Source organism: Serinus canaria, chromosome 1 (genome assembly GCF_022539315.1).
Source record: "Serinus canaria isolate serCan28SL12 chromosome 1, serCan2020, whole genome shotgun sequence".
Lineage (NCBI taxonomy): Eukaryota > Metazoa > Chordata > Aves > Passeriformes > Fringillidae > Serinus > Serinus canaria.
Genome location: NC_066313.1, coordinates 94,805,433 through 94,827,181, shown reverse-complemented (window position 1 = coordinate 94,827,181; position 21,749 = coordinate 94,805,433). Strand labels below are relative to the sequence as shown.

The 21,749-nt window shown below is 42.8% G+C and overlaps 1 protein-coding gene across 1 annotated transcript in view; it reads right to left on the bottom strand.

The window, feature by feature from the left end:
- Positions 1-21,749, bottom strand: part of CLCN4 (chloride voltage-gated channel 4) — a 42,272-nt gene that overhangs the window by 15,030 nt on the left and 5,493 nt on the right. Inside the window, exons 2-8 of the mRNA XM_009089645.4 lie at positions 15,895-16,046; positions 15,423-15,522; positions 9,310-9,497; positions 3,815-3,937; positions 2,067-2,273; positions 1,895-1,975; positions 849-1,394 (exon numbers count right to left, since the gene is read on the bottom strand). Coding sequence (XP_009087893.1) covers positions 849-1,394; positions 1,895-1,975; positions 2,067-2,273; positions 3,815-3,937; positions 9,310-9,497; positions 15,423-15,522; positions 15,895-16,038 — 1,389 coding nt within the window. The 5' untranslated portion in view covers positions 16,039-16,046. The remainder of the gene's footprint in view (positions 1-848; positions 1,395-1,894; positions 1,976-2,066; positions 2,274-3,814; positions 3,938-9,309; positions 9,498-15,422; positions 15,523-15,894; positions 16,047-21,749) is intronic.

Below are 21,749 nucleotides of genomic sequence, written 5' to 3'. Positions count from 1 at the left end.
GCCATAAGTCAGTTTCTAGAGTGAAAGGCTACACTCAGTTTAAGTGTAGTGTTTAAGAGAAAGATGAGATACTTAAGTTTTGAGCATGGTATAAAATATAGTGTATAACTAAGAAAAGCTTCTCATTGTCTGCAGTCACCAGATCCACAAATAAATGCTCAGATAATGGGAGCTGTAGACAGACAGAACCTGTTTTTTATGTTCTCTATTAATCAGACACATAGAGTTCACCACAAACAGCTTGGTATATATGGAAAGCTTGGATAAATTGTTCTTGGACCTTTCATCAGTCATTTATGGGGAGAAGGAGTTGCTGAAGGAAAAAGCTGCAAATCCAGAATATTTAAATGACACATCAGTTAGTCTTCTCGTTCATTCCCCTTTTTTTCCGAGCTACAGTGCTTAAGAATATTCAAAAATAGACCTTTTCAGCCACTTTTATATTTCTGTGATGCTCTAAATGTGTAAAATTGTAAATTTAAAATTATTACTTCCTTGAGTATAGCCACCTTGAGGCACATTAAGACATTAATCCAACAAGACAAACAACAATGTAAATAGCCCATATCCACGAGAGAGCTAAAAAACAGCTGCAGTGGGAATCATCTTGAAATTACTTATTGGCAGCAGCGGGTTTAAATTTCCACACAGATTTCTTTTTCACTTAACAAAACGGCAGATGAGTGGGAGGTGGAAAAGCAGGGCTCAGGCCCGTGCTGCCACAGGGGCCCACGGGGCACGGTGCTGGCAGGCAGCTGAGCCAGCAGCACCTCAGAGCCGGGGCAGGTCAGAGGCACAGAGAGCGCAGTGCCCACGGCAGCCCGTCCGCAGCCCGCGCTCCGATTTACCTTCATGCCAAAAGTGAATATCGTGATGACAATTTTGAACACCAAAGCCAAGGCCAGCTGCCACATGGCAGAGTAGACCCCAGGGCCAGCAGGTCTGTCGGGAATGTCATCCACGGGCCGGGTCATGTTGGGGTCGTTGATGTAGTCGCAGAGCTGGGAGGACTCCAGGGCCCCGCAGTCGTTGAAGAGCTCGGAGATGAGCTCGCTGGTGCTCCTGCGGGTGTAGGGGTTGGGGTAGGCGATGATGGCAGTGATGGCTGTTATCACAATCACCTCCAGCACCGGGTATTTCCCAAGCCTGGTGGTTTTCCGCCTCCTGCACCAGGCGATGTTGCATCGGATGAAGAGAGTCCCCCAGAGGCCCCCAAAGACGCCGAGCAGGATGAAGGGGAAGAGCTCGGCCATGTACCAGGGGGTGTGGTACTCCACGTAGAACAGCACCAGCCGGCTGTTCCCAAAAGGATTGATGGATCTCAGTGTGAAGGCAGCCACAAGAGCGGCAAAAAATGACCTCCAGAGGGTCTTCAGGGGAAAGTAGTAGCTGACCTAAAACCAAGCAAAGACCACAAACATTTCACTGAGTGTCACAGAGGGTGCTTCCTTTAACTACCACCACCACTTGTTCCATTTGATCTTACCACTGCCAGAACGTGTTCACAAAGGTATCAGAAAAGGCATTTTCAGATTTCAGAAAAGGAGTAGCAACTAGTTTGAAATTGATAAATTTAAATCCAAAGTTGCTGCCTAGAGAGTATAAGAAATGCTTGACAGCTTGGTCCATGCATTAGCTATCTGGAGGCTGGAGAAACCTCAGCAGAGGGATATATTTCCATACTGAGTCATCTAATTTGTTTCCAGAAAATCAGTGCCCTTCTGCTACTATTTAAGCTAAAATACCTGGTTATTTCTTATTACTGGAAATCATAGATTGTTTTTGTTATAGGGGAAAAATAAGCATGTAAATATTTGAAAAATAATGAGTAATCTTGGAGAAAGGTATCAAACTAAAATATGTTCACTGAAGCAAGTGAACTGCCAGGTCTCACCTCTTCCAGACTAAAAAGCACACCTCCGATTGGAGCCCCAAAGGCAACCGAAACTCCTGCAGCGGCTGCAGCTGAAAGAACCTACAAAGCAAATGTTTACATACAAGGCATGAGCTGTTTGAAACCCTGAGCATCCAGACAGGGAAATTAAAAATTTATGAGCCAAGCTCACCTCTCTTCTCTTTCCTTCATTCTTGCTGTACTTAGAGAAAAGGCTGCTGAAGAAGTTTCCACAGCAACAGGCCACATGGACTAATGGGCCCTCTTTCCCAAGGCTGAGGCCTGAAGACACCACCAGAACCAAGGTGACTGTTTTGATTAAAAGTGTCCATTTTCCCAGGTAGCCCCTAATAATGAACCCACTCAAGATGGTTTTTATCTGGAAAGCAGGAAGAACATGTTGAAAAGATGAACAATCCTTTTCTACTCTGAACTTTTAAATGGAGTTAAAACTCCAGCAGAGTTTAAAAAGTTGCAGACTGCTTGAAAAGAGACAGTGATGGAGAGAAAGAAAGTGTAGGTAGGGCAGCTTTCCCACAGCAATATCTGAGCAGGGGGTTAAGCAGACCACACTTTTACTGCAGTCACGGGTGGTCCCCATAACAGGCAGTAAGGACTCTCACAGAGATCAATAGAAATATGAAACTCTTACATATCTCCTTGGCTTACAAGATCAGAGTTAAGCTGGATTTGAGTTTAACAAAGCAGAAAAAAAAGCAAATCAACAACAACAGACTTTTTCCAGATAAAATGCACAAAAAAAGTTCTAGATATTTGGAGTCACTGCACCATTAAAGCATGCACATATTATGAGATGAGAAAGTCCAAAAGATCATATTTCTACACATTTTGTCTTAATTTTGCTAGTGAGTGGCTCAGAAAGCACAATGTGTGTGCATGACACAAAGGCTGCAGGGTGGGATTTGGGTTTGGACTCTAGGCATGCAAATGGGCTGGAGCTGAGCCTCACCTCACACGAGGGATTTACCACTTGGAAACTGGCTTTGTAGTTAACTATGAGAACTTTGTAAAACCACAAATATATCAAACACATAACAAAGACACACATGACTACTTTCAAACATGTAAATTATTCAAATATTTTAAATTATTTGTGGTGAGTTTTTTTGAAACATGTGGATGCTTCTCTTAGAGATCAAGGACAAAAGTATGCCAAGATTTCTAAGCTTTGGGCTATTAATTCTGTCTGCCAGATTCCTAAATAATAATTCTAGTAGTTCCATAGCACTTCCAACAAGAGACTGCCCTGATTTCAAAGAGTTTTAATAACTCTGCTGGTTGAATTACAAGGTTCTTCATTTAACAGCTTAAATATGGACTGAGGCTCAATATGTAAAATATTGAAAACCAAGTAGATATTTTGGCTGCTATAATGTTGTCATGCTGGCACAATGTACATTACTCTGTCTTTAGAAAAACAATTTGCAAAAGACGTGTACCAGACACTTTTCAGGCATCCCAAATGATGGGCATCTTCAGCAGTTTAGGAAACCTTAGCTTTGTAGCCCACATTCTTCTTTTTATTTCACTTCTATTTAGAGTCTAGCCTAGAAAATAACTATTTTTGTAACTGGCCCAAGTAATTTCATCCTAGGAAAATTCTCTATAATCTTCTAGTGCGTATGTCTCTTGGAGATGTTGATTTTAATTCACACTCTGGCAACGAACAAGTACGTGCATTAACCTGTCACAGTGACATACAAACACTTTTTACTATGAAAAACTTAGATGATCACCATAAAAGCATAAAAAAATGAATGAAGGCAGATGAGATGGAAAGACAATTTTCTTTATTGCTATGCTATCTCATAGTACAGTTCTAGAATGGGAAAAGGCAGTAATTTTTTTGTTGTTGTGGTTTGGGTTTTTTTGGATATTCATTCACAAAGGGAAACTCACCTCTGGGATTCCAGAGCCACAGGCATAAGGAGCAAACACTCTGACCAGGGAGACTGCCAGGAAAGCAAAACATAGAGCCCACATAATGTACAGAAAATAGTTTAGAATGTAAGCACTTGCACCCTAGAAAAATAACAGTAACAAACATTGTTAGACAAAAGCAGATTGGCAAATCTCACACTTCACTTCTACAGTGATCATGATGGCATGGAGCCTGATTTTTCATTTACATGGTAAGTGCTGCTTTTCCTCAGGAAGGACAAGTAGCTTTTTTAACTCCAACAATTTTATTGCTGATGGAAAGAAGCAACATACTAATAAATACCTAACCCAGTCCCCAGTCTGTTTGCAAGGGACCCAAATACCTTAAACTGAGCATCTTTCAAGTACTAAAAAAATCCAACTAACCCACATAAAGTTCCAAAACATCAAACAAATGCATCATAAGGGCAAAAGCAGTAGGTAATGAAAAGACACCTAATGAAGGAATCTGCTGTGTTCATCCCATGGTGGGAGGCAAGGAATGAGACACTGCTAGGTATTTTTCCGAGGGCTGGTATTAAAAGGTCAGTTCTCCATGCACATGCTGATTTTTCAAATAACATCCCTGTGTACATCAGTAGCCAGTTCAGTTCACAAACAGGAAGGGTAAAACCATACAAAAATAATTTCTTTCCATATAGTGCTGGCCACGATAGGGTTGAAAATCATTTGAACACAGCATAGCTTGGCAGAACCCACTCACACATCTCAGGCTTATTACTGACAGGAACAATTTTAAAATATAAGGGCAAAAATTACCATCTTCAAACTGAATAGCTTTACTTTTCTAGCAGAATGGGAATGCTAATGATCATTAGCAATGGTTTACTGTGCAGTGCCATAGTGAAAGCATAGTCAATAGTAACCTTCAAGTTTCTACCTTTTTCCAATGGTCAAGTCAAAACCTTTGTTAAAATCTGCCTTGGGTAATACCTCTGCCTCTTCACATGCATATTTTTTTTAGATTAATTTCAAAAACCCACCTACATGGACAAAAGAGAATCTACTCAGCAGCATCAAATCAATACAAGGAGCTTAAGCCTTCAAACAATATCCTGTAGCAACATGACACTACAGAATAAAACACTGAGATGAATCTCAGTGCATGAATTGGTATGAATCCTTCACCTCTAAGTGAACTCTTCCTACCGGATGCAATCCCAGCTGCTCAAGAGCATCAGGGCCCCTGCCTCTGCTCTGCAGGACAGCAGCCTGGATATCAACATTATGATAAATCAAGTAGGGAAACAGGCATTAATCAATTGTATCAGTTAACAGAGCTGGCCAAACCTTGTTTCCAGTCATAAAAAACTTAAGAGATGAGAAGTCTCCCTGTTTTCAAATCTGCAAGGAATCAACTTTTAACAGCATGGATGTTTACTAGCTCCTTTTCCCAGGTGTGTCCAAATGAAAATGCAGTAAGGATACCACCAACCCTTCTCCTTATGGATGTATCTGGAAGAAGGGCAGTCTGTTAAGCTGGTGCTTGCTGCAGTTAGCAGCTGGCTTTGCTGGTGATAGCAGAATGCTGAAGCAATACAGGGCTATCCCCCAATGCCCTGAGACTGAGCAGTCATGGATCCCACACTGGCAGGGATTGACGTCTGCCTGTACTAACCAAGGGTCTTTGTTGCTACAGCTGAAGACAGTCTCATGAATGTCTTCTCTAGTGCTTTCAATTACAAACAGCTATGACAATATTTACTCTTCCTCTAGAGAAAACTCTGGATATCTTGCCTCAGGGCAAAATCCTCCTGTCAGTGTGAACCTGGAATACCTCCAAAGAAGGCCAACACCATTGCAAAAATTTGGCCCTTCTAGGGTTCAGTAGAAGCTGTAGTTTTGCTTCTAAATTCACTGGAGAAAAATTAACTTTGTTTCTTTTTACTTCTTCTTCTTTTCCATCTCAGAAGTCATAAGAAAACTCTGTCAGCTCGTTACTGCAGTCACACATACACCTACAGTGCTGTGGCAGGACCCCACAAGAGTCTGTATGGCCAGTTCAGTCTTATCCCTTGGGACATCTTTCATTGTTACATTTTCCAGATATCTGGCATTCTGCAGGTTCAACTGCAACAGCTTCTGATGATTAATAATATGAAAACCTTTGGGAAGTGAAGTAGCAGTAACTCAGTAGAGCAAATGGTTCATTTCTCATCCATTACATGCAATTACTAAGGCTCTGAATCAGTGAAAGTCTTGAGCATGTACACTGGAGTCAGAGGCTGGAGCAGATCACCAGCAGAGCTGGTCCTGCTATGACCTTTCCTATGATAGCTCAGAAGACTCACCCTGGAAGCAATAGTGATGAAGCAAGAAGGAAAACTGAGCAAAATTTTGCATTTTAGTTTGCAAAATATTTCTGGTGTCAGTCCAGGTTAGATGCAAATGGAACACAATTGGAAACAACCCTCACAAACTCAGACCACTGAAATGAACCCCATCCCTCAGGATGCCCTCCAGTGAGTGGTGACTGCAGAGGCCCCGAGCCCTGCTCGGATTCGATGGGGATCTCACAGTTTGCCGGCTCTCTCCTATGGATGTCACAGCAGTGTGTGTCCCCAAGACTCACAGGTTCAAGGCTGCAAAATTGAGAAGTGGGTTCCAGGTTTAGAGAAGCTTCCTTGTCCTGCAGCTCTCAGCTTCATGACAGGAGATCCAGAAGCCCTGGGATAGGAATTCAGTCCATTGCTGAATCCAGTGTCATGATCCATGGAAAACATGGGGTCCTTCCCTCTATCTTGGACATGTACAAGCCATCAAAAATGGGGTCCTCAGCTCCCAGTGAAGCTGGACTTGGGACCAAACTGAATCTGAAGGACAGGGAAAGTCCAGATCACCAGTGACACCTAATGACCTTTTGATCTGCCAGTGAATTTGAGGTTTTGAAACTTTCTCACACCAAAAAACTCTCTTCACCTCCTCTTCAGAAGTAGTTCAAGAGCAGAAGGGTGAAGGATAATTGGCCTACAAAACAGTGATTAGGGGAGAAAACATAGCTTGGTAGGAGTCTAATGGGCTGTTATGTTTTCCATTATAATTTATAGTAAGCCTCTGCTTTGGGCTCATTTTATGGGAGCACTAGAATGGAAACATTTTTCAAGAGATGCCATAGGAAAAGTCACAATTCTCCACAAAAATGTATGTACAGGGTTTATCACAGCCATAAATTGGCAAAACCACAAGGAAGAACTGATCTAAATCTCAGTCCTCAAAATGTCAAACTTAGTTGGCTATGACGAGAAAGAATCACAGTCATACTTAAAAAAAGAAGGCATGTCAGACCAGAGTACCTTTAGGGAAACTGCTCCAAATACTTTTTGCCTAAATTGTGCTCCAATGTGCACTGTTGTTTTATAGGTCTCTTCTGTAAATGTCAGGCACAAAGTGAAATATAGGGAAAAAAACAGCAAAGTTATTCTGAAACTCAGTCAAATTCAGTGTATTTTGATACCTACTAAAATCCTCTACCTCTACGGGAACCATACAGCACAAAACTTGCCCATGTCATAAGCCTTTTGAACAGAAGCCTTTTGAACAAAACTGAATTTTTCCTTTTCAAATCCACATTTTTATTGGGCTTTCCCTGGGATTTCAGTGTAACAGCAACAGACAGATATATTATTAATCTTTACAGCCTCCAGCAGACCCTCAGGAACCCACAGATCTTAGAGGCACATTTGTTTCAGGAAAGAAACTAAAACTAAGCCAAGATGAACCTTTCCTTCTTTGTCCTACAGTGACAGTACACAGGAGGTGAGAAGCTCAATTTGAACCCAAAGTGAGTGAAGTTTCACAGTGCTCACCTGGCTGATAACTTTTCTAAAGGCCACAGCACACAACAGTCATGACTGCTGGTTTCAAGAAGCAGAAGAAAGCAATAAATTTTCTCAAGGACATCCATCTTTCCTCTATTCCAGCCAAAGTAACAGAATGACAAACACATGCACAGGATTTCCAAATCCCCTAATAATTTTAACAGTTTCCTCTTTTTTCCCTTCCCACATTTTGTTTTGGTCTTTGGTTTTTTTGTTTGGTTTGGGTTTTTTTTTTGTTTTGTTTTGTTTGTTTGTTTGTTTGGGGGTTTTGCTTTTGTTTTGGGGTTTTGTTTTTTGTTGTTCTCTTACATTACATCAGCCCCATGCTGCAGCTTTACATCAGGGTAATATTTCTTCACTTTCACAAAGACACAGCCACCCCAAACATCTGCTAACGAAGACCAGGGTGAACCTAGCAAACCTCTGGCTAAGGGCAGCTCAGCACTGTGACTGCCAAGCTGGCTGAGAGATTTTTGTCTCTGATCATGTGGTGAGAAGATGCAGGGCCAGTGAGCACCCCACTGCTTCCCCTGGGGTTAATTGGAACTATAGAAAATTGAGCTAGATGTATGCACAGACACTCCTTGTACTTCTTGTCCTGCAAAGCTAAAGAAGCACTGAAGGGAGCATAGATGATGCACTTGCCTGGCAATGAAGTTGTCCTCAAACACTGTCTGCAGGACCAGACAACCTCCACACTGGGGGAAGGATCTGAGACAACCTCTCCAAATTACCCACCCACACATCATATTCAGTTTTTGTCAAATTCAAGTCAGACATAAGGACAAAGGGGGGATTTGAGACAATAATTCTGCCAAATATTTGAGTTGTGAAGGGATCAATATTATTCAACACATTAAATAACTTGGGCTGAAAATGAAATGTGGTTTTTGTATTTTTTTTTTCAGGTATTATCTTTCAAATGGTGTACAGAAAGGCTTCTTTTTATTGTTTTCAACATGAAACTTTCACCTGCTTTGCTTTGAAACAGCATTCTTTGTATTTAAAATTACTATAATTATGAAAAAAATAGTGTGAGGGGAAAAAAAATCTGAAAATATAAGTTTTATGTCTGTCCAACAGACATTTTTTCCCTTCCTGTGTAACAGCCCTGCAAATCCTTCACTCTGGTGATCCTCAGTGAGACCACTCTTTCCCCAGTTTTTGGTGCTAGCTCAGTCTCTTGATGTGCCATAGAGAGACTGATTGCATAGGATAAACAAGCAGTTCTTACGCAGCTCCCTGTATCAGAATACATAAAACCCCATCTGCAATCCCAAAAATATCCTCATAAATGTATTTGTCAGTGCTCATCTTTTTTTCGTCCCATAAAATTATGTTTAAAAGGAAAAAAAAGAAAATGCAGCTCGGGTCCCCTGGTGATTATGCTATGTGTGTTATGAAACACTTTCAGTTTAATACTGATAAAAAGAGAGTGCAATCTCACAGTTTTCCAGTTTCCATTGCACTGAAACCACAGGGCCTCCTTCGGGTTAAGCAGATACTGCTTGTGGAAATGGCTTTGTTTGCAGTGTGCTCAGTTCATTTCTCTTTCAGAGCAGCTCTCTGGAGGGACCAGCAGCCCTATGAAGAAGGCACTGCCCTGCCTGCTGTGGCCCCCAGCTCACCCCGTACCTCGGACTGGCTTACGAGCAGCTCCGACCATTTCTGCCACTGGGGGCATTTGTCCCTGTCATCGAACGTGGTTTCGTTGGACGTCCAGCAGCACTGCTCGTGGCTGTACCAGAAGGCAGACAGACAGACACCCTCCTTCAGGTCTGTCATCCAATCCACAGCTAAATCTATCACTCCAGCTAATGTGCCTGGGAAAGAAACGCAGGAAAAGAAATGCTGGCATTGAAAACAATCAAGTTGCAAGGACAACAGATCTTGATTTTAAAAACAGGATAAAAGCTGTGATTTGGGTAAGCAGGCACAATGTAAGGCTGTGTTCTCAGCCTGGAGAAGAGAAGCAGCTTCCCAGCAGCCTCCCAGCACCTGAAGGGGGCTTATAAAAGAGATGGGGACAGACTTTCTATCAGGGCCTGTTGCAGTAGGGCAAGGGCTAACAATTTTAAACTAAGAGAGACTGATTTAGACTAAGTATAAGGAAAAATATTTTTACAATGAGGGTGATGGAAACATTGGAACAGGTTGCCCAGTGAGGTGGATGCCCCATCCCTGGAAGCATTCAAGGTCAGGCTGGACAGGATGGCCTTTAAAGGCCCCTTCCAACCCAAACTATTCTCTGCATCAATAAATACAAACATGCTAAAGAACTGGGGGCAATAGAAAGTTTTTCTGACCTTCAATGCTCTCTCATAAGCTTTTATTTGAAACATTATCATTTTCATACTGACTGATGGGCGAGCAGGGGAGCCTATAACCAATGCCAGCCCTGCAGGCTGTCCCAGGCAGGTTCCCTGGCTGGGATGGGGAGGAAGGACACTGTTCAGGGTCTCTATACACACACCTGGCTGCGGGTCTCAAACCCCACTGTGTATTTCAGGGCTAATGGAGGAGTAGGATATCTGTGTTTGTGTCCAGCTTTACTGGTCCCAGCACAGCAACCTTTTAGAAGGATGATTTCGTTAGAGATACAACGTAATGCCAAATTTTGAATTATGAACTTAAGAGAATGGGGCTTTTGATAAGTGTGTACAGCGATTAGCAATCTGGACATGCAGGAAAAAAATATCCTTCAAGTCCTCCGTGTAGCACGAGGCTTGTTTCAGTTTCTCCCCGGGAATTACACAGAGCTACAGTGACACCCGCTGGCCACCAGGCACAGACACAGGTAAACTTTGCGTCTACGCAGACGCCAGAAAAGAAAATTTCTGCTTCTCTCGGTCATCTGCTCATCAGCGATAACAACCTGCCCCAGCAGCAGCACCCTCAGAGCAGGTGGGTCCCCAGGAATGCAAGAACAGCAGGAATGGGAGGCTGGGAGCAGCCAGAACATCAACAGGCAGATCTGTGTTCTGTCCCTATATCCATGCTTCCTGGAAAGAATTAAACCACCAACTGATAGAAGAGCCATGTAGCATTTTTCCAGATCCCTCTCACATACAATGGAAAGCAGAAGTCATCATTACTTTTATAAATAATCATTAATAAAATTCCAGGAGACTGCTAATTGATTTGAACAGAATTTATCGATCCACATCAATGCACTGGGGAAAAAGATACTTTGTAAAATGCAAACTGGTTTGGTTTTATGTTTCCAAAACTTATAGATTTGTGGCTCCTGCTAAGAATGCAATTATATGAAGCAGTGGTAGGGGGTGCTCCCTTTCCCCCAGCAGCTGTGGCACACAAGTGGGTCCAAGAGCTGATTTATTTCATCTGGAACTAAAGTTTTCTGATTTTCATTTCTGTAAAAGAGACGGGGGGAAAACACATTTCAAATAATTCAAGAACCCTTTTTTTTTCCCCTCCAAAGACCAGAAAAAACCCACGGGTTCTTCTCCCACCCTTAAAAAGGATACTTGCCCCCACACTGACAAGCAGTGGTGCTCAGGGTAGCAGTGAAGAATTTCTGTTGTATAAAAATAACCTGAAGCACTATCCAGATATACCAGACACATGACACACACACAGAAAAAGGCTGCGGAAGGGAGTGGTGATGTCTTTAACAACTCTTTTCTTTCATTAAGATCTTGCCTTAATTTGGTTATTCTTTTCCATTTTTCCCAAGTTTCTATGGAAACAATGAACCATCCTGCTAGATGACGATGAATCATTGCATTGCTGGCAACATCAGCACGCAAAGCTTCCTGCTTTGCACTGAGCTCTAAATTCTCCCCCAACTTTCTGAAAGTTTCAGAAACAAGGAATTTTCATCTCCTGGACATGAGCACTAAATGCCGTGCCTCTTGCACCTCTTGATGGATCTTTAACATTCTCTGTAACCTTCAAAGTTTACACCTAACCATATTAAGCTCCATATTAATGCTACCTAGCAAAAGATGCAAAGGAAGAATGTGTTTCCCCAACAAAGTTAATAACCATACTGAAGAACACACATTCAGTTCTCTAATATAATAGCCTCACAGGCACCTCAGCACCAGCAAGACAATGTGCTTAATTATAGAGCTGATCTAATCCCTTTTGCCAAATCCTTAGGGATCCACATAAGGAGGAAAATGCTTGTTACTACATGCAGTTTACTACACCAGCCTTCAATAGAAGAAAATCATAAGGAGGCCCAGGATAATAATGCAATAGTGAATGCTTCATCACCTATGTGACCAGACCTAGAAGTTTTTTAAGTTCTGACTTTTTGCAACTTTCAGTGAAAGTAATGCAAGTGCTAGACAGTTCAGCATCTCAAGGTCAAGCTTTTAATTTCTTGTGCTTATCTTGGCTGCCAAGACTGTAATAGAGCATAAATTTATCTCCCTGCTTCTCCCATCAAAGGAGCTGACTTTGTTTACCCTTCCATGTAACCTCCTGCTAGAAGGAAAAATAACAAAGTACTCCAAAGCCAGACAATGCTGGACTTCATTTTAGATATTAGCCTTTTACCTCTCTCCTTTTCTTTCTGTTGGTGATGGCAAAATTCTTCCTTTACAGTGCCCTAATGAGAATGCTAAAGAATTGCTTTGAAAAGATAGTTTTCATGCACCTGTGTCAGAAAACAGCATCACCCAAGTGGTGCAGCACAGAATTACAAAGGGAATTCTTGCACATCCAGCCTCAGCCTCAGAGCATTTCAGTGTTATTATGATGACACTTTTTGTCACATAGCTTTAGAAAACACAGACACTTGCTGATCCATAAAGAGCATAAGTTTTCAGATGGCCAGTAGTAAGGGTTAGGCTGAGGAACAGCCACTGGCCTGCAGGCAGGATAGGCCCAGCAAAAATTCAGAGTTCCTTAAAAACAAATGCCTAAAAATTTGTCATCCATATATAAATTTTTAGGCTCACTCTCCATGCACTGCTTTATATGAGGAAAGCATGGAAACTCTGACTGAGACAGGCCCAGGCAGTGTTCAGTGTCTTTTTCTTGACCATTGTGTGAACAGTCTCCACCTGACCTCCTCACCAAACAACATTTGTGGGTTTTACTGTTCCTTCCCTTTTCTCTGCAATTAGCAGGCTTTGGCTATCAAGCCCTCATTTCCAGGAGCTCCTTAGAGCCCTTCCTCCCATTTGACTGTGCCATACACCATCCTTTCCCTCCAGCCTGATGTTCAAGGTCCTGTGGGTACTTGCCACAGACTGGAGGCAGTGAGGGGCTCTGCTCAGGCTAATTTATGTGGGCACCCTCACACAGGAAACTGTGATATGATCCCAGTGGCTGCTGTTAGATTCTCAATATACGTTGGTGTTATCTGTAACCCTGAGGCTGGCTCTGCTGTGAGCGGGAAGCCAGAGCAGAACCTTCTCCAGACATCCCTTTCTCACCCACACTTGTCTGGGACTAACAAAGGATGCAGGTTTGATAACAGTCCAAAACCAACAAGATATATATATATATATATATATAAATAGACATATATATATATATGTATGTATGATATATGCATCATACTGCCAAATGGGATGGTCCTCTCCTTCCTGCCTCCATCAGCTATAAATTGTTTGCTTATGGCTCTGTGGTGACTAGCACTGCTGAGCCCACAAATTGACTGAAAACTAATCTGGCCAAAATCCATTTTTTCTAGCAAGTCAATCCATTTTTTCTAGCAGTCATTCACTCCTCCAGTGCAGCTACACATGCACAGAGCAACAGGGCCCAGTGACAGATGCCCTGGAGAACCAAGAATTGCTCCTTTTGGCCTTGTTGGATCGTGTTGGCAGTAGAGGTGCAGCCTTTGAGGCTTTCCAAAATCTGAAAGATAAAGTTTACCAAATTGATGAGATTTAGGCTTCTAGATCAGTTAAGCTCCATTTCAACTCCTGGACCTGGGTAAATGACCCAGGTGCTTTTGGAAACTTGTGGAAGCCCCTGGCAGCCTCTTCCCAAGAGTCCCATCTTGCTGTCCTCCATGCCCAGCACAGGGACAGCAGGGGCAGAATGCTCCATGGGACCCTGATGTCCTGAGCACTGCTGCTGCCACTTTTCCCTTTCTCTCCCGCTCCTTGCCATACTTTCTGCTTGCCTCTGGTGATGCCTGGACCCAGCTGCTCAGGGTTCACCCAGTGTCCATCCACTGAGCCAGGCTGCTCCCCTTGGAGCAGGAGCAGCTTCTGCCTGTTCAGCAGAGGAGGGGCTACGGAGGAGCCAGGCTGGTCCATGCAATCCCATCTGATCACACAGATGCCCTCGCAGCACGCTTTCTTCTCTGAGCAGACAATATTTTGCAAAGAGAGGAAAACAACACAAAGTGCCTCTTGACTGCACCACCATCTCCTCCCTCCCCAAACCTGGTTAAGATACCTGACTAATTTGGTTTGACTCTCTGAGGTAAAACATGCTGGTCTGCACCCTTGTCGTTGAAAAGGTTGCAAAAGGTACCAGATCTCAGCTGGAGCTTACCCTCAACCCCCATTCCCAAGCTGGGCATTCCAGTGTTAGGGCTTATCAGAGGACAGTGACTCTGGCTTTTAACAGCCTCGAGGATTTCAGCACGAGATTTCATTGCAAATTAGAACTAAATAAAAGCTTCTGGGATGTTTTTACTAAAAGGGGAACGTGTGCATGTTTACTACATTCTTTGTATGAGGAGAGGATTACTGAGGCCACTAGAGCCCTCAAGGGCTTGCTCTAACTTTATTTACAGGCAGAATTCTTCATCCCATATGAGACCAACCCTGGCCTTCAGGCAGGACTCAGCAAACCTGGTAGTACACAATCTATCAGACTCTCTTCCCATCTCACTCTCCCAACAAAGTTTTTGTGGAAACAATTACATGTCTATGAAATTACATAATTTGCCAAACACGTCACTTCAGAAATGTTTTCTCAAGAACTTTACCAGTACTTCTGAAGCTCCTAACAACTGAAATGAACATATTAACTTGACAGATGTTGAGCAGGAAATTCCCATCACCCCTTGGAAACTGGGAAACTTCACATGGTGCTTTCACCAAGCAGCATGACACAGGAGCACCCTGACATCACTGGAAAAGCATAAAAAATGGCAGCTGTCTGAGCTGGGTCAGAGAAGTGCAGCTTTCCAAGCAGGAAGATGTGCTAAACTGAGGAGAAGACAGGAACAATTGAGGAAGTTAATGAATTTGCCATGTGAGTTTGAGCAGGCTGTTGAATATGTAATGTCTGTCTGGCCTGGAAGCAGATCTGAAACCAAGTCTGAATCTGTATTTTGCCTTCATGCATACATAAAGAAGATAACCCAGAGGAAATAGCAGTTTATAAAGCCCCCCCTTTGAGTGTCCACAACCAATATTTTCCCCACATCATATTTTTGACTCTCAGAATTAAAGTGATGACAAGAAAAAAAAAATCCAAAAAATAAAACTGACTTCTGCAAAGCAAAGATTCAGAAAGTCAAAGCAGTCCATTGAGTATGAAGCACTCAAATGCAGTTTTCCCAAAGCAATAGAAAAATCCCTCTGCTGGTGAAAACATTTTTTCTAGGTCAGCACCCAAAAGGAGACTTCGCAAGTGGGTATCTTTATTTAGAATCACAACTGCATGAATGTAAAGTTGTCTTTTTAGCTTAAAAACAAAAAAAAATCAATGGAAAGACAATGAAGTACAAAGAGAAGCAGATGGTGGTGCAGCAGCTGGAGTGAGATCCTTCAGGCACTAAAGCTGTAGCACTAACACGTACATACCTGCCAGTAGTCCTATGAGAAGCATTACAACCCATCCTGACCAGGCATCCAGCAAACTCTTGATGAACTCCCATATGGATTCTTTACTTTTGCTTGTAATCTGAAATTAAACACACATATAGATGTGTTGTTGATTCAGGTTGACAGTTTTAGAGTACAAAGTTTAAAATAATTTAACTCCTAGATGGTACACACAATTACTCCCCTCTCTACTTCCTTCAGTCCTAATAATTTACTCAGAGATGCTCAGCTGATTAAGTTGCAGCAGCCCTTTCATATTTAAAAACTCAGGACATCCCATGTCCATATATTTAAAAGTTCTCCTCAAGTCATCCCACATCTATATGTTCACAAGTTCTCCTCAAGTCATGCAAGAAGGTAGGAAGCAGTAACTTTGGAAAACTGCTTGTTTTTGTCACTGCCAGGATGGCTGTGTCCCAGGGCTGTGACAGATCAAAGCTGACAGCGGTACCTTGCGGTGGCGGTCAGTGTCACGCGATTTCTCCCGCAGCCAGTCGATGGTATGGAAATCTTCGTAAGTGCCAACATCAGGAAAAGGCTCATCCAGAAAATCCATCAGGTTGCCTGAACCATTCATGTCTCCTGCATTGACCATATTAGGATCTGTATGTAGAGGAAAAACAAGTTTGTCAATAAATTCAAGCAGCTTTGTCAGGCATTTCAGAACCAAGTTTTCTGAAATACCTCCACAAGCCAGGAAGTGAAGCCAGCACGAGCAGTAGTCCTGGGGGGCACACACAAACTCTTCATATTTGCTTTTAAGAAAGCAGAGGGAGAAGTATCCACGACAGATGCTACTAAAGCACAAGAGGAAATAAAAGATAGCTGTCCCCAGACTAAAAGAAACAAGAAGAGGCATTTGATGGGAACTTGGATGAGGGCACGTTGGACTATAAGAATGTCTGTTCCAGCAAGGTGGTCTGTTAGGGATATTGGAACAAGATGGGCAATGGAGGAGAAACCAGAATCAAAATGTACAAGAGACACAAACCTGACAGAGCAAACGTGAAGAACATGAGCAGAAACAAACCTCGCCACTCATGCTAATTGGAGAGCTACTGTGTGTGTGCCTCTGGGATACAGGATCAGCTGCTGGTTCAATCTGCACACGAGAAAGTGTCAGCCAGGGCCAGGAGGGCTCCAGCAGCTGGGCAGGGGTCCTGAGCTGGGACTGGAGGAGGCAGCTGTGCACTTCTACATCACTTAACAAAGTGTTGCTCTAAAGATCATCAATCCCATTCATCCTAAAAGAGATGCCTGGGAAATTACTAATTTCCAGAGAGTACCTAGGGTTTTTAATCTGAAATTATATGTCTAAAAATAATCTGTTATTATGGAGTTACAAGGGGAAAAACACAAAAACACATAAGAATGGGGATATACACAGACTTTAGGGCTTGTATAGAACAGATCCTGCAGAGCCTGTAGCTCCTTGACTGACACAAGGTCACTTTTGCTGGTCACTGATGAGGCCACAGCACAGCACCAATGACTGCCACCCATTTCATTCCACCAGGTATAGAAATGGGAATTTCCCAAGAATTCGAATCTTTGCAATTGTGAGGAAATTTCCTAACTCTGTAATTGGAACAGGCTAAAATGTAGCAGATAAGCTTTTAGTGGGCTGTCTATAAACCCTGATGCTCTGCTCAGACCTCTTTACTTGGTGTCTTTTTTCTTCCCCTCTCCCCATTTTCATCTGTTTTACTTGAAACTTCACCATGTAATTTTTTGCCTTAGTGGGGACTTCAGCAATGAATAAGCATGAATACTCAGCTTTGTCAGTCTCTGCTCTCCACTGTGAAGGGTTTTTGGGTGACACAGACAATGTGCTGAGCACAAGCAGCTGAGAAAAGCATTATCTTACAGGCAACCAGCAGGTCACCATGATACCATTAAGAGAAGCCCTTTCAAATGCAGTAATCAAGTAATCTCCAAGCACCAGGGCTTGGAGATTTGTTTGTCTGAAAGAGAATCACAGTGAATCACAGCCCGGGGAAGGAAACTCAACGCAGAGCAGGTGTCCCACGCAGCGCTGCAGAGCACAAATAAGCTGCCACAAAATTGGGTGATTTAAAAAGCAGAAGTGAAGAAGAGCAGCAATGGAGAGCAGTGATCCTCTGCCAAGCAGGTGAGAGCAGGCTCCCACGCTGGAATCTGAACAGGGATGGCTGCCTGACTCCAGGAGCTGAAGCCGCAAGGGGATGCTGAGCTCAGTGTCTCCTACGAGGACTGAGCTGAAAGGGAGGCTGAAATGAGGTGAAAGGATTAAACCAGGCTACTACTTTGTAACATTGTGCTACCTTGCAGATCATTTGCTTCACCCAATTCTTCCTGTTATAGCTGGACAATGAGATTATTGGCTCTCCCAATTAAAAGATAACCACTGTGTGAATATTAAGAAAAGCTTTAGTGATGTATAGCTATGTTATTGTAGTTTAGATGCCCTCTGTTCTCCCCATGGTTCCCTTTCCCCCCCTGTATTGTGACCATCAGACAGCCTGGGTGGTCTAGCACAGGTAAAAACAAGGTGTGCACATGTGTCCCTTGCATGGGGCAGGGGGAATGGAAAAGCTTGGTGCTCAGGGGGTGTGGCATGGTAACACCTGACCTGCAATGAAGTCACAAGAAAGCAATCTCCACTGGTAAATGGCAAAGAAGAGCTGACTGACAGACTTTGGGAGGGGCCAGGGCTGGCTGATGCAACCCCCAGGGGTATAAAAGACTGAGCATCCATCCTGAAGGTGAACCAGACACATGGTATGCATGAGGGGCAGTTCCCAGTGCTGCAGCTTTTTCCTTATGTAGTCCTTTGTTGTATTTTTGTTAAGGTTTAATAACCTTTTTAAATTTTCCAAGTGAACAGCTGTTTCTCACAGTCCCATACAGCAAAGCAGGGCCTGTAAAGAACGTGCAGCTCAGACTGCCTGCACAAGGCAGCACCCTCTGCTAAATAAACTGCTGCAAACTGAAAGCATTGGCAAGTTTTCCTTCATACCACAAGAAAATTACCCATCATGCTAGTTCTATCATGTAAAAAATAGCCTTTTAAGTATGTTGTCAATGCCCAGCACATGACAGTATTGTGATGGATAATACCAGGCCAGACCACAAGTATGTAAGATAATTACAATCTCAGTCTGAATCTATCCCAAAAATACGTGCTACACAACATGTCCAAGGAGAGAAAAAATGTGCTAGAGACCACAGGGCCATGGAAGACTAAGAAAACAAACAACCTTTGAACTCAAGGTACCATAGCAGTACCTGGGAATTCCAGTGAACTGGATGATTGCCAGCTTTAAAGTTCACTTCAGGTACTCGGCTTTTGAAAGAAGAGAAGTGATATCAGATTATGCAAAACACAATTTCAGTAAATAAAACCTAGCTACAGCACTTTTGAACTGAGTACCACAGAGTTTCCATCTTATATCCTATCACCAAGCACCACAAGTATCCCTTTCTTTGTCTTTATTTTGCATTTATTTCTCTCACTTTACTTTGGCACCTGTAATAATTTACAAGGTTTATTTCAGGATGAGCCAACTTGCCCTCTGAGTGAAGCTTGCAGAGATACTTTCAGTTCTGCCAGCAGAACTGGAGCCTTACACCAATCAACCAGTTATAGACATTTTAATACACATAAATTAAGGGCAAATTAACCTCATTCAAACATGAATTATAGCCAGGTGTAGTGCAGCACCCTGATGATGGCAAAAGCATGAACAGCCATGGTGCTGGTTGTCTCATCTAGGATGAGAAATCTGCACTACACCCAGGACACTAAAACCCAGCTCCTTTCACAGCTGATGACAGGAAATGAACTATTTACATTAAAATGAGATTACTTCCCAGAAAGGATAATTTCTGTTTATTGAGCAGAAAGAGATGTCAGAGGTAGACATCTTCTAATCTGGTCTAATGAGTGCAACACTGCCAGTTCAAAAGAAAGCATTGCAATGCTATGGCATGCAGAATTAGTTACAAATGCAGCTCCTCAGACCTGAGCATCTAAGAGATTTGGATGCTCTGACAGAGCTTATTGTATACAATGAAAAGTGTTCAGTCTTTCTGAGGAATAGTCTAACATTAGTATTTTGTCCCTTTGCTGTTCCATCACTTAGACATCCTTGCTGTCCTTTCCACCAGATTTGCAGATGCTGATGCAACATAATTTGTGCAAGGGCTGTTTCCTGCCTAGTCTTTTCCTAATAATTTCTGGCACTCCAGCAGCTTTTCCTAGGGCAGACATCCAACACTAAGCAGTCTGCTGTGACTCCTTGAGAGACAGTGCCCAGTTTGGAGCCCATCATTCTGTAATCTCTTAGGGACATTTCCCCCTTTATCCACTTTGATTTCCATCAGCCATTTTATTCCCTAAATATAGCAGAGGGCCTTAGCAGTGAGCACTCATTTTTATTAACTAGCTGACAGTATCTACAACTAAACACCTGTGTCAATAGTCTGCTTTAATAATTGCAAACAGGCTCTTTCTAGAAACTGAACTAGAAAACAAAGAAACCTGACTGAACCACAATATCTCTGAACTCACAGGGCTCTGATTAGCAGACTTCCCTGGATTTAGACCCCTGCCAGACTACTGTGATCCTGTAGATGTAGCAGTCCTGGCAGGGACTGAGTCACAGATCAAAAAAGGCCACAGTGCTGTACTGACAATTGTGCCTCCTGATAGAGATTTTTCTGGCTGCCACATAACCTTAGACATCTTCCAGAAATCTTGGGCCAGATCAATCTCATGGTCAGTCCCTGATCTCCCAGCTACCTGTGCTTGGTGCACACTATTCTGAAGCCAGAACAAGTTTGTTACCCTACAAATATCAGAGGAGCTGCATGAGAACAAGCTGAAAGTAAAGGTCCAAATATCAGCCTGGGAAACCAGATAATTTTTGAACACATAAAGAAAGCAAAGAAGAGATTCATGCAAACAAACTAGAAAAGCCAGGGTGCAAACACAGGGAGCTGCTGATGGACCAGAGCACACCAACAAGCATAGCTGGTACATCCTAGACACAAGATCTCCTTACATTTACTCACTTTTTGTTATTTTCTAAAGAAGCAAAAGGCAGTAGTATTGTCATATTTAGGGTCACATTTTTTTCTGCAAGTCTCACAGTGAGTAAACTCATCACTTGACTTTGATCAGTTTGGAGCTAAGTTTTAGAGAAGAGCGATAAATCACATTTACAGTGAAAATGCTGACAAACTCAGCTTTAGAGCACTGGCACAGCATGGGCAACTGCAAAGCCAGAGCTAGAAGAGCTCTATCAGTGAACTGACATTCTAGGCAGTGGGCTGACTGACTGATCAGATATGAAATGTATCTGACATAGCAAGCACAGACCAAAACACCCCATGGTTCAAAGAGGCTGAAAAGTATACTGATGGAAAACAATGAGTTGAACACTCATCAAAGGAAAACTCTTGGCCCTGGCCTATTGCTCCTAGACATGCTAGCTCCATGCTATATTCTCCTCATCCTGTTTTCTGTTTTAATTGGATACATTGCACAGAGGGAGGCAGTATAATTTTTAATGCAATTCCAACAAGTTTCAAGTTACTTTCAACAGATCACAGTTACTGAATTACTTCAACACTTCAAATGTTTCTAGCAGACAAGCGTTCACCTACATTCTTTGCTGTTTTCATTGAAGTGGGGGGTGCTATGTGACACATGACAGGATGCAGGCAGCCAAGGATACCTCTCTTCTGCTGTGGCATAAGGAATAAGTGAACCTTGCAAGAGTATGGAAGAAGAAAGCAAAAGTCTAAATGCCAATAGCAAGTTTCTCAATTCACATTTGGAGTGCCTTTTTCAGGGTGTCCAAAGCATCACCTGTTCCATCTCTAACAAATGTATCACACGTTAGCCAACATACCAAAGGAGATCATGGTGTGTCTCAGGGCTTCTCTATGCTCTAGCACCAACACATCCACTGTGATAAAACAGAGGAGATCCCACTCCAGACACAAACCTTTTCAATCAGGACTGCATCAGAACTGAGCCCACCACTCACCTGAATTGTTGGTCAGATGAGCTGTGTTCATGTGCCGTGACATGACAGCAGTTACTGCAAAAATGAAGGTGCATGGGGGCTGTGAAAATCCCTGGGATTTATTTTCTGCAGTAGTCAGTAATGAACAATGCAATTTTATTGGCAATCCTCACATTGGCAGTCCCTTTGCACAGGCAGATGGTTTGCCACTCTGTGCCCCTAATACTTGTATTGACTGTTGCAAGGACCAAGAGTGGAGCCCCAGCCTGATGGACTTTATCTGCTCAAGGGG